Genomic DNA, 12,944 nt, shown 5'->3' on the forward strand with positions numbered 1-12,944 from the left:
AATAATATGTTGGATACTCAACGTATGAGTTTTTCAAAAAAATGCCTGCTGATTAAGATCGTCAGTCTATTTTTTCCCAAAGATATAATATTTTTAAATGAAAATTTAGATGATATAGGCACAAGAAGTTTAGGGTAATATTTTTAAATTCTAATAATACTGCCTCTATAATTTAAACAATGAAACCATAAAGGAATGGCTACTAAACACCACATAGCCATTGGTTAAATATAAAATACAGTTCTACCAAAGTGCTTTCAGCTGAGACCTTAAACTTCCACTAAACAGTGTCAATCCATAGCAAAATGCTCTTCTTATTTTTGCTAAAGAAGGCATTCTGTCCAATATTAAAATATGTTCTCAAAGAGCAATTGGCAGTGCATTTCCAACAAAGAAAACTTAGTCTCAAATAAAAATTTTAAATATATATACATTCAATGTTTGATTTAGAAATAGTTACAATCCAATGCCTTGTCTATGGAATGTGAGTCTTCCAAAAGGAAAATTTAACCAAAGTTTTCCCAAATTGCAGTAAAAGAAATCTTTTATATACTTTCAATACTGTGCCTTTTTATTTAAAACAGTGTAAACATAACAACTCAACACCACCAATAATTGGAAAAAGACCGGTTATGTGAACACTAATTTCTTTGAATGCCCCATGAAAGTAAAGATAAATAAAACAGACAAATCTTCAGGAGAAGTTTCAGTTCACCTTAGCAGTGGTAAAAATATTGCTTTATTCCAAATGAACATACAACACAATTTACTGTTCTTTTTAGGGACTTCCTGTGAACTGAATAAGTCTGGGCTTTGTGATTTCAACCTTTTATTCTTTCTATACTAACCACAGAAGCCTAGACCTGGGTCCACACAGAGTAGACTTGCTATAAAATAAATAGTAATGAGGATGATGAGAAAGCAATTTGGTACCTGTCAATTTGATAGCTGGCCTGTCTAAATTAAATCTGCATGATTCAAAATAAACATACATCCTCAATCAATTTGCTTGTGATACTGATATCATTAGATGAGTCAATTATTTTTCCTTTCAAAAGTATTCACACCAGAAAATGGTCTAGACATTGTCAAGAGTTTTATAGGACCCCACCATGCAAGTGATCTTGGATTAAGAACTTATGGACTGAACGTCATACTTAGTGGAAAAATTTAGAGTGAACAGATCAAAGAGGGAAATTTTTTATGAATATCGGATTCCCTGATGTCTCAGAACACATTTAGCAAGCTTAATACACACACATGCATACACACACACACACACACACACACACAATGAACGCACATGTGCATACAGCATACCAGTGCTCAAGTGAGCAAGCCCACGTGTACACACGCTCACATACACACACCGAGGCACACGCACTCTGAGAAATGCTCCTTTGGAGCCCCCAAACACTCTCAAAGGAAAACATTTCTATTCGCATGATTTTAGTGACACGACATTGTGAGTTGTCTCTTTTTTCATAATAATTGCATACCTCCCTCTGATATCCTGAGCCTTCAAGTTTCAGAGGAAGATGGTGCTTAAGAGTAGAGTGAATTGCCCCCCAAACTTCCTCTATCTCCTGTCCTTCCCCATCCAGAGTCTATGGACCATCCTTCAAAAAATCAAATAGAAAACACTACATTTGTAGACATGACATAACCTGTGATGAGGTTGTCAGGTGAATAGAAATTTAGGGGCTAGGATTTGCAAGTCCAGTGGCCAAGACTGCCTGCTCATTGGCACTACCACCCTCAGGAAAAAAGCTTGTCTGAAACCGTGTAGCCTCCAGTGCTTTTTTATGAAGTCACTGGAGCTGTGGGACTGTGTGTCTGAATTGTTGGCATCCTTTAAGAGCCAAAGAGGAGAGTGTTGGGATGAAATGAAACTGTATTCAGAATTCTAGCCAAAAGCTTGGTTATAAGCTTTATCCCTCCTGAAACGTTTCTTTCCCTTTAAAAAAATATTTTGTTAAAAAACACTATGACATGAGGGCGATAGACTATTTGGTTTCTTCTAAGTAGATGCTCTTAAATTAATGCATTTAAATCATTTGTATTTAATTTCCTCTCTTTCCTGTTGAGCAAAGCATAGAACGCACCAATTCCTACATCTCAAGTCATTTGTTCAAAGCAGAGTCTCTTTGTATTTCGTTCCTTAAGACAAATTGTGCCTCTCGTTCTGATTTGGCCGTGGGACTCAGGGGGAGAAAGGCTGTGTTTTCACTCGCACTGTCCTCAGTTTCCACGCTGGCCAGCTCGTAGTCTTCTGACCGCCTGGCATCAGTCAGAATTCGGATCTGCTCCTGGACAGTTTCTAGCAATATTTTCACTTCTTGTTGTTCTGCTATAAGACAATCGCTGACTGGAATACTCACATTGACAAGGTCTGCAGAGTAGGAGTTTTTGCACCATTTGATGCTTTTGACTTCAGAAATCCCTGGCATTTGCATGCAGGTTTCCTCTAGACCCACTGAAGGTATGATGGGCACGGAACTGGCTCTTGTAGATGAATATCCCACCAGGTCCTTTTGAGCCAAGCTATTAAAATAAGGGTTTGTCTCTCTTGAAGGCAGTTGCATATTTATTGATGCATTTTGTTGGGTTTTTAAGCCATTGGATGGATACCTGAAAAAGAAACACAGTTACAGGTTGAGCTTTCTGTTCTGCTTCTTTAGAGCCATAGTCAATCAACAAAGCACTTTCCACATGCACCATCTCACTGAATTCTCACAGCAACCCCATGAGACGGATAGTATGCTCCCAGTTAAACAGAGAAGTAAACTGAAGCTCAGGTAGGTGAAGTGACTTGCCCAAGGTCACACAGAAAATAAGTGACAGACTGAGACTCAAACCCAGATCTTCTTACTTTAAGTCCAGGGATCTTTCAACACACCACAGCTGTATAGGCAGGTGGGACATAGTCTTCCTGACCTCTATCCTAGAATACAAAGTAAATGGGGATTGAGCAGGTAAGTGTGGCCTTTCCATAGTGACAAACAGGAAACCCAAAATGGCATTACTCTACCACTCAACCACCCTCTCAGCCCTATTTTAGTCCAGGAGATTTTCTGTGGCTGCCCTCTTTGGAGGCAAACAAGAAACCTTGTTTTAAGTATCAGTGTACTACAGTGCTGAGTTTTCCTGCTTCACACTGATAACAGGGGATTTGAATTCAGTCCCCATTGCTACTGCCTCACTCCCAGATTGCTGGGTCCAAAGATGGGAATAAGAGGCTGGCAATTCCTATGTCTGCCTCTGGCTGAAGATGAAGTGGGTTCCATAGGGTCTCTACCAATCTAGGAGCTTTCCTCACATGACAAATGGAGCCAAGTGAGACAATCCATTGCCCCTTGGCAACAGTTTATTGAGGATGTCACTGTGCCAGCCCAAGGAATTTGAATGTTGGAATCTGGCTGGTCTCCTTCTTGTCTGTTCAGGGTTAGGACATTTTCTTATTCTGAACTTTCCAGTGCCAGAAAATGAGATAGGCATATTGTAGATTCACAGAAATGTGATTTTGGGATGTAAACAGTAGCTTTGTATTCTGTTACTCAGTTATTTGGTCTAAATCTAAACATTGTATTAAATATTAAAATTTAAACATAATTTAAACATCTCTACTCTCCATACAACGAATCTCATTTCCTTTGACTTACATTATAGTTTGAATTAAAAACACGTTTATATAAGCTAAGAATAATGGTAATGAAGTGCCGTGCATACTAGCTAAAAGTCTTTAATGGAAGGACACAATGGGAGCGATTTACAGTTCTGTCTTTTCCACTAGTCAGTGAGCAAAAAGTAGGGAACAGATCTGGGTGTCTTTGTAGTCCCATCCCATCTTACATTGACTGGCACAGAGTAGGTTATTGATAAACCCTGATGGAACCAATACATGGATACCTGAATTTCAACGTAAATATTACCCTTATACCCAGTTAACAACCATTTGCAAACATATTGACAACAGCTAACATTCACATAGTGCTTTTAAAAAGCACTTCTCCTCCAGTTACCTCATTGGATTTTCATGAGAACCTTGTGATTTATTTATTATTATTACTATGTAATGGATGAATAAGCTGAATTAATAGGCACTCTAATGTCTTGCCCCATTTTAGACTTCAGTAAGTGGTAAAGGGTGATGTTAAAGTCCAATTGTCTTATTTCAATTATTACTTTAAAAGCCAGAGAATGCTAATGAATGGTTATCCCAAGGAACACCAGAACACCTCTTTTTGGGACGTATGATCTTCAGCTGTGCAAAACGTGTGGCCACATAAGAGGAAATTTCATGGGGGATCTCACACCTTTATTTTTACAGTTAAATGACTGAAAATCTGATCGATAATCAATAAAGCTTCTGATCAATAATCGATTTCACCAATAAGGAAGAGGCCAAATTTCAAGGTTTTCAGCACCATCCTGTTTGCACCATTAGTAGGCATGACAATATAAGATGGCTGCATACCAGATTTACCAATGACACAGAGCCAAGGAAAAGAGCTAGTAAAGAATTATATTCCACATAGATATCAAGCAGTTATGTCAATGGAAAGAATCAAATAGTTTGAAATATTACGGTGATAAATGCAAATTCTCATGCCTGGATCTAAACACCATTTTTACAATTGTTGTACAAAGGAGTAGATATCGTCAATCATTTAGTTAATCACAGCTTCAACAAGTCAACAATGTGACATAGCTAAGAAGTAATAAAAGGCAATCTAAGCCAAACTTGAAGCATTTTCCTGATATACTTGAGTGCTGAATTCAAGGGACGATAGATTTAAAAAAGGCTGAAGAAGAGAAAATTGTCTTGGCAAAAACTTCCATCAATGACCTATGTGAAACTATGCTGATTTTTGTACAATGGAAGATCTTAAATGAAATGAGGAATTTTAATTGACTATTTTGTGTCACTTCTTGAGTCAGATTATTGAAAGCCTGGATGGAAAAAACATGGAGATGAAATAATTAGAACTCTCTAAAAATGTGATTTTGTTTGGGATCAGACCTGATTTCAAGTCCCAACGCCATTATCGCAGTTTCTCTGAGCTTTGGTTTTCTCATCATTTAAACTGTCAGATAGTAACATTGACCTCAGGGGTTTGCTGTGAAGATTAATTGAAGTAATTCATTTGCACTGTTTAACCTTCGTAGAGTTGCTGTGAATATCACAACACTGAGCGTTTGAGCAGAAACTGAGTACTGCTCTCCAAAAGTTTAAGTGGGTGCTAAATTTCTTGATGGGATTCTGGATTAGAAGATATTCGAAGTTCCATATGATTTGGAGAGTCTATGATTCTTTCACAAGTTTGATCCTTGATGTTTTCTCTCATTGATTATAAAATAGTAGTTTGAACTGCCCTTCCTCTCATGCCTCAACAAATAAATGACAAGTGCATTTAGTCTGTAACTATCTGAATCAAAGCACCTTTTCAAAGATGAAATATTTCAACAATTAATTACTCGTTTTGATTCTCAGTAATTCAGGGGTCATGCCAAGGAATCTGCTCTGCAGAAGACTCTGAAACCCAGCCTGTGGGGCATATGACATCAGAATGAACTGATGAAATTGAAGAATTGCGCTTTGCACCTGAAACCATATAATTAAAGATTCCATTTACATATCATCATCCATGACTGTGAATCTCTTCACTCCCCTTTCCTGGTATATTGGTTGTCCTGTCAGAAGAGCCAGCATTCACTCTCAGCTCTTTTAATTATGGGCTGTGCCACCTTCATCTAGCCATTTAAACTCTCTGATTCTTGGTGTGTTAGTTCATCTATAAAATGCATGAAGAATAACTGAGGTGAAGTATACTAAGTCACCAACTAGAAATGGCAGGCCCTCACTATATTTGGTTTCCTTCTAGTTTGAAGGTATGAATCCAACTTTTGTGATTCCATCTATTTCTGTCAAGCATATGATGACATTGGTTTGATTTGCCTGACATCACCCAGCTTAAAGCTCTGTGAGCCATTGCTATAGTTTTCAGCACACCAGGGATCTCATCTGGGAAAGAGTCAACCATCAATCTCCTTCTCCTGGCTACAGGAGGTGGCTGCACCATCTAAATGGATAGAACCCACTCACACTGGGATCCTAACTAGCAGACAGGACCCACATGCTTGACAAACAAGCAGCAGATGGCAGATGGCTCTTGCAAATTCATTCACTCCCTCTCCAGGTTAGGGCCAGATTTGAAGAGGGCCTTTAGCTCTGAAATTCTCTTACCAATCCCATTTCCAGTTTAGAAAGATGATCAGTCCACTGGGAGTGGAAAATAGTTGTTTTCAAGAGCTGAAAATGAGTTTGCTCCCTGCTATTCATTGGGCTGAGCACACAGTGACTTATATTTAGAGCCATCATTTATCAACATTGAGTACATAACACACGCAGGAAATACATGTGGACAGCCAGCTGGCGATAATATTCTTAACCCAAAATGGTGATGGACACAAAACAAACCACAACCATATAGACAACACAGAATGTAAAAGACAAAGCAGTGCCTGAACATGCAACAGGAAGCTCTGAGTTCTTGAAGATACATGTATGTGTGGTTCGAGCCTGTGACCCGGCATGGGTTCACAGCATGCTCACACCTTCAGTGTCTGCAATGATAGCCATGCCAGTACCCAATACCAAGGAGGGCAGCATGGTGTGGCTTCTCCCCCACTCACACAGTCTCTAAGCTGGCTTTTCCCTCACTCATTCCTACTCTAGTAGTCAACTTCACACTGCAAACATTTTTTTTCCCAAATACTTAATTCTCCTTTGGCAAAGGAAAAAAACATTCCTAAGTAGCAGACATCATTAGTCATTTGTAAAATGTAGATAATTATGAAACATTATTAGTTGCAATTTTAGGCTACATGCAAGCCCCTTTCTAGAGATAAGGCAAAGAGGAATACAAACTGTTCCCTGACTTGCACTATACATTTTGGAAAGCTCAGTTGTTATATTGAATTTGCAACTGTCACCCCAGATGTGTACCAAATACATTTCACGTTCCATTTGGAATTGCTTCAAAATTACAAAATCCAGCCACAGGCTATTTATTTCTTATTTCCTAGACTTCCTAAAGAAATCTATCGCTGAGCTTTGGCAGACAGAGCACAGTTACATATACCCACACTCCAAGGAAAAGAGAAAGACATTTCACATGCTTTGGCCTTCAGCTTGATGGAGATAGTCTGGGAAAATCATCATAGAAGCCTGGCCTGGCTCATCCAGAGAGATAAAAACTGGATGAAACAAGAACCTGGCCTGAGTTAGGGAAATGGCTTCTGAAATTTCTGGAATAAAGCCTAATTGTGTTGCAGCTGAAATAAATCACAATCTGACAGTTCTTGTGACAACAAATATCAATATGACTTCTCTATTTACTATGTGCCACGTATAAGCTCTTTATACATATTTTTCGACTCTCCCCAAGGAGCTTCAGGAAGGCTAGTATTATTTTTCCCAGTGTATAGATGAGAAAACTTAAGCTCAGATGCTAAAACTTTTTCAAATTCACAGAAGTAGTAAGGGGCAGAGTTGGGATTTGAACTCAAGCCCATTTAATTCAAGACTGTCATATCTGATGGAGTGATTTATGTTAACTAGGTGAATGACAGTTACAATTCCTACTGCACTGTAGTCACCAAGCCATAAGCCCTGTAAGGTGTGTGACCACCCAGAGGAAGCCCACCCACCACTTGCACTGTAAGGATGAGAGGCAGCCATCGTGGTTTTAAAGCCCATCTGTCCACACTCACACTGTAAATAAACTTACAGAGCAGCAAACTGAGCTTTGACATGATGCTGCCAACGCTATTTGGGACAGGTTCAAGAGCGCTTAATGGAAGCCAATACCATAGGTATGTTACAGAATATTGTTTGGTTTATCGCTCACTAGACTATCCAAAGGATTGATTCAGTAATTTGTTCAAACCTGAAATTGAGGGAAGATTTTAGTTCTCCTACGAAACCTCTATTTTGTTTTTATCAAAGATAAATCCCCGGCTGTTTTAGGAAAACATACTGGAAACGTATTTATATATGTTTATATAGGAAACATTTTTATAAAAACATGTTGCTGAGATATCTATATACTTGCTTTCTTCCTAGTCTTACATTTCTTTTCAATCTAGCATTTCCTTAATCACGCCTATTCTTTTAAGTTAGCTCATCTTTTGTGGAAGCAAGCATAAGCATCTAATTAATGGAAGAATTAGTGAATAAAACACTCAGAAAGAATATAACTCAATTTAAAGTTATAGCATTAATGACACCCTCCCTAAATTTCATTGCCCTTAAGACCTACCCATGGCAAGGTATCGCATCCTGCTCTGGGATCCTTGATTCTTCAAGTTGCTGATATGCTGGTCCCACAATTCCTCCCAGTCGGCTTCGGGGTGAAGGGGGTGTCCTCCTGAAGGTGCTCCTATGGAGCATTCCACTCCTTTGCCCTGGGCTGCAGCAAGAGGAGAGACTTCTGCTGGAGGTGAAGAAAGTCAACAAGAAAAAGAGATCATGGCAATAACCTCACATGGAGCTACTCAGACCTCTCAAACACTGCATATGCACTGCAGATCCTCAAAATTCTGGGCAATTGACCATCCATGAATGTAGTGAATGGGGGGGATTGGGAGTTGCCAAATCCATCTGACCCTTGGAGCCATGGAAACAAAGTGAAGTTCCTCTGTGTCTGCCTTTCCAGTTTAGAGCACAACTGATTGAAATTATTGCAGCTTTGCTGCCAAAGAGAAGAGGTGGTCTCAAGGAATCCCCAACTCCTAATTCCCATCCTCCATAAAACTCAATTTTTCAAACCATGGTAGCTGTCATCTTAATAGAAATAAAAATGAACTTGTTATTCCATGCTGATAATATCCAAATACAAGAAACTCTGATGGGATTTGTGGGGAATATTTTTACTTGTTTTGGTGGTTGGATAAACAAGCTTTATTTTAATTGGCACTTATTTTTTCAACATATGTGTTAAATTCCCAGTTCACAGCCATAAGTTTTCATCAATTTTGAGAAACTCAGTTTGTTATTCTTTGGAGTTTCTTTTTAATAGACATCTGTTTATCTATTTCATGGCTAATACATTCAAGTATCCAAATAACTATTTATAGATGCCATCAAAAGGCAAAAGACACAAATGGGATATATCTTATGTTCTAAGCAAGTAAGGCCCTCTCAAACCAACGAACTACCTTGATGGGGAAGATATTTGTACCAAGGAGAATCTTGGAGGAAAATAGGTGGCGCTCTTGAACTGGGTCATTTCAGGAGTGTTTCCTATTTCAAAGGTTTGTGATGTGTTTGAGAAAAAAAACGAGGGATCCTACTATACTCCAGTGTTTGTAACAATGGAATGCTGTTACTATTACTGAAAGGACAAGGAGAAGGAGCAGGGACTAGAATACAGAGAGAAAGTCAATTATAAGGAAAGGATCACCTGCAGGTGCTATGACAAAACTGGGGCAACCAAGAAGGGGGGAGACAGAAGCGACTAGAAGTGGCTTTCACTTCCCTTCCTACCCAAAGTGCCCATAGTCCACATCGTCTGACAAATGAATCAGAGAACAAAGAAGTCTGCTGACCTCCCAATGCACAGAACAAGGGAGAGAAAATGAAAGATTCAGAAAGGCAAAGAATATCAGCTCATGCTTCAGGATTTTCATAGAATTGTTATGGGGAGAAAAAAGATAAAGCATACTGGCACACGGTAGGTGCTTAATATGATGAGATTCATGGTTCCTCTATCATAACTGACAACTCAAAGGATGATGCTAATCATTGAAAACCCTGGATTTATCTCACTTTAAGAGCTGTGCATATGTATTTTCTGTTTAAAAAATATTTTTATTGAGAAATCTTCACACACACACAGAGTCCAACCATACTATACAATCAATGGCTCACAATACCACCACATAGTTGTGTATTCATCACCATGATCATTTTTTAGAAGATTTGCATCACTGCAAAAGAAGAAATAAAAAAAAAAAAAGAAAAAGCTCATACTTCCCATACCCTTATGTTCTCATTGACCACTAGTATTTCAATCTGCTCAATTATTTACCTTTTATCTTCCCTATTATTTACTTAATTTCTATTCTTATACTTTTTACTCATCTGTCAATATACTGCATAAAAGGAGCATCAGACAAAGGTTCTTACAATCAAATGGTCAAATTGTAAAAGCTATTGTATATGCTTTCTGTAAATGAGTAACACAGTCAAAATATAAGGCAATAATATTGTGTGTTATAAATAATATGAAATGGCATAAGAGATTTCTTCTTTAAAATGGAGGCTTTTTGACTAAACATTAAAAACAATGGCTTTGCATTAATAACTGTTTCAAAATGAGTTATCCAAATGAGTCATATTTGCAGCACACAAATAGAAATAAATTATTCATAACTTGCAAAAACTATCACAACAAAGCCTACCAGCGTGAACTAGTGACCCATCTTCAAAACAGTTCTATACCTATTGATCAATCAACTATTCAGGCTTTCTAACCTAGTGGCATTCACGAAGTTATGGAGCACTTTGCAGGCTATATAAATCAGTGACCACGTTATCAATCACGAAAAGGTTTAAGCCTACTGCATGTTTTACAAAACAAAAGCAATGATATATTAAACTATAATTTACAAAGCTCGAAGAGCACTTTATAAATCAAACCTTGCCTATCTATCAGGACACAAAGCATGTCAACAAATACTCCAATGTTATAGAACCAAGCAAAAGTGAAGAGCTCTTAAAGACCTTCTTACATAATCTATAAGAAAGTCTAGTAAAAGTCAGATTTAGGAGGGAGCATATATAAACTGCTAAGGGATGGGGTGGGCAGGAGGGAATGATGAGATTACAGTCCAAATACTTTAGAAGTTGTATTATTTTAAAATCTCCACTTTAAATTTTTTATGGTGAAACAGTGCTAAAGGAATATTATATTGAATAATTTTACTTAACTGAGTAGAATACTGCTTTAAAATGTGTTACAATCAGCAGGGGCAAATGCTGTTGTGAAGAAAATATCCATCTTCTAAAAGGCTGGTAGATTTGAACCTATTTCATAAATTTCCCTAATTAAGGCAACTTCCATTAGCACCAGTGATAAAAAATGCTCTTTTTACAGGCAAATATTCTGTAAATGCCACAATTGCCATAAACTAAAACTTCTAGTTAATAGCTAAAACAATTATGCAAGAGGCAATCATAATTCAATCCTGAGTTGAAGATATTTAAGCCACTTTAAAAAATAATTTTGCAAGCCCTTGGTGTCGCAGTCTCTGCTCACGTAAAATGAGATTAAAAATTATCATCAAGTAGTGGGGATTCGTGGAAAGAGTGACTGAAATCCCCAAGGTAAAGTAGCCAGAAACAAGCACTTTCATGTGGTTCATTGGGAGGATAAGAAGAAGATAGTTTCCTGGAATAATATGTGTTTCTGCCATCGTGGTGTGTAAAGCATTGCCAGGATATGTGAAAACAAAGGGCCAAAAACATTTCTCTTTCATTGTTAGGAAAAAAGATAACTTAAAAAATCTTCACTTTCTTAAATTTTAAGGTTTTATAAGCACTTAAATTTTAAAATATTGCATTTCTTGCTAAAAAAATGATTTTTAAATCTTTGGAAAACTTCCACAAAGATCAAGGATATACATATAGATTAATCCCATATTACATTAATCCCAGACTCTGCCACTTGGTCTAGAATAAATGCCTTGACTTCTTGGAAAATTCCTCATCTATATAACACAAGAGGCCGAAACCCTTGTTCACTTACAGAATGGCAAGAAATTTATCAGGTCACTTTATCTTTGGCTTTCTCTGCAAAAGAGCCAATGTATGTGGTTGGCTTGTGAGAGTGTTGCCCCATTGATAATAGAAGTCCTTACACACCCAAGGAGATTTGCCAGGCTTCTTCCCCTCAGAAAGTTTTCTTTGTGTGAAAACCACATTGTTGTAAGACCTGGCGCAACACACACACCAGCTGCCAAGGGAAGAATTGGTCATTCACTTTGCAAATGGAGATAAAGCAGGAGAGGAAAGATCCTATCTTTAATAGTTTCTCAGAATGCAGTTGTTTCATTCACTGATCTGTGTCTCTAGGTTTGATGGGCATAGTTAATAGTTCATTTGGGCTTCTTATAGGGGTGCCCTTCCCTGATGGAGAAGCTGGCATCTTTGTTTTACATGTTGTGAGATGCTTGAGCCTCTGCTTCATAGCAAACTCAGGGGGATGGAGAACCACCAATTCCCCTGAGTAGTTAATCCTTGGCATGTGCATTCCATGATACATACATAAACACACCCACTCCCACCTTGATTAGCTACCTGTACCTGTGATGTTTGACCGATTGGCTTCCTCTGTCAGAAGAAGGGAGTTCTGGGAATGGCTGGGGGCCGGTAAAACTTGACTCCATCATTTTTTCCAATGCCATCACAGGATGCCTTTCCGCCTTTGAGTACTGTGAGAAATGACATGCAGAGAGTTGAGCTGGAGGATAAGTGATCAGAGGAGGCTCCATAACTCTACATCTAGATATTGAAAAGTTGATGGAATGCCAATTTCTTCGGGGCACCTGATCGGGAGAATAATGGCAATGTCAGTAGCACCCCGATCGCACACATTGACGACGTTCGCTCCGAACTTTCCTGTAAATTAGATAATGTCTGCTCTGAGCCTGCCATCTCATTTCAATCTACCCCCATGGCTCACTGTGCCTGATAGGCAAAAATCATTTACAGGTGTGTGTTATTTGACATGATTTCAATGAAAAACTTTCCATTAGTAGCAAAGTTATTGATAATAGGGATTCAGTAGATTCAGTAGATGCTGATAGAATGAACCTCAGACCATGCTCAGAAATATGGAAGACATCGATTCAGAACATCTGCCACCATTCTCCATGTC

The 12,944-nt window shown here is 38.3% G+C and overlaps 1 protein-coding gene across 4 annotated transcripts in view; it reads right to left on the reverse strand.

Annotated features, from left to right (window-relative positions):
• Positions 1-632: 632 nt before the first annotated feature.
• The window catches only part of NRG3 (neuregulin 3), a 1,079,958-nt gene continuing 1,067,646 nt past the window's right edge, over positions 633-12,944 (reverse strand). For 2 of the 4 annotated variants that reach the window (XM_077124730.1, XM_077124728.1), the window contains exons 7-9: positions 12,371-12,498; positions 8,325-8,495; positions 633-2,631 (exon numbers count right to left, since the gene is read on the reverse strand). In XM_077124730.1, the coding sequence (XP_076980845.1) occupies positions 2,124-2,631; positions 8,325-8,495; positions 12,371-12,498 (807 nt within the window). In that variant the 3' untranslated portion in view covers positions 633-2,123. Of the gene's footprint in view, positions 2,632-2,872; positions 2,945-8,324; positions 8,499-12,370; positions 12,499-12,944 lie in introns of all 4 variants that reach the window. The other 2 variants (XM_077124727.1, XM_077124729.1) reach the window with 2 other exon arrangements.

Source organism: Tamandua tetradactyla, chromosome 13 (genome assembly GCF_023851605.1).
Source record: "Tamandua tetradactyla isolate mTamTet1 chromosome 13, mTamTet1.pri, whole genome shotgun sequence".
Lineage (NCBI taxonomy): Eukaryota > Metazoa > Chordata > Mammalia > Pilosa > Myrmecophagidae > Tamandua > Tamandua tetradactyla.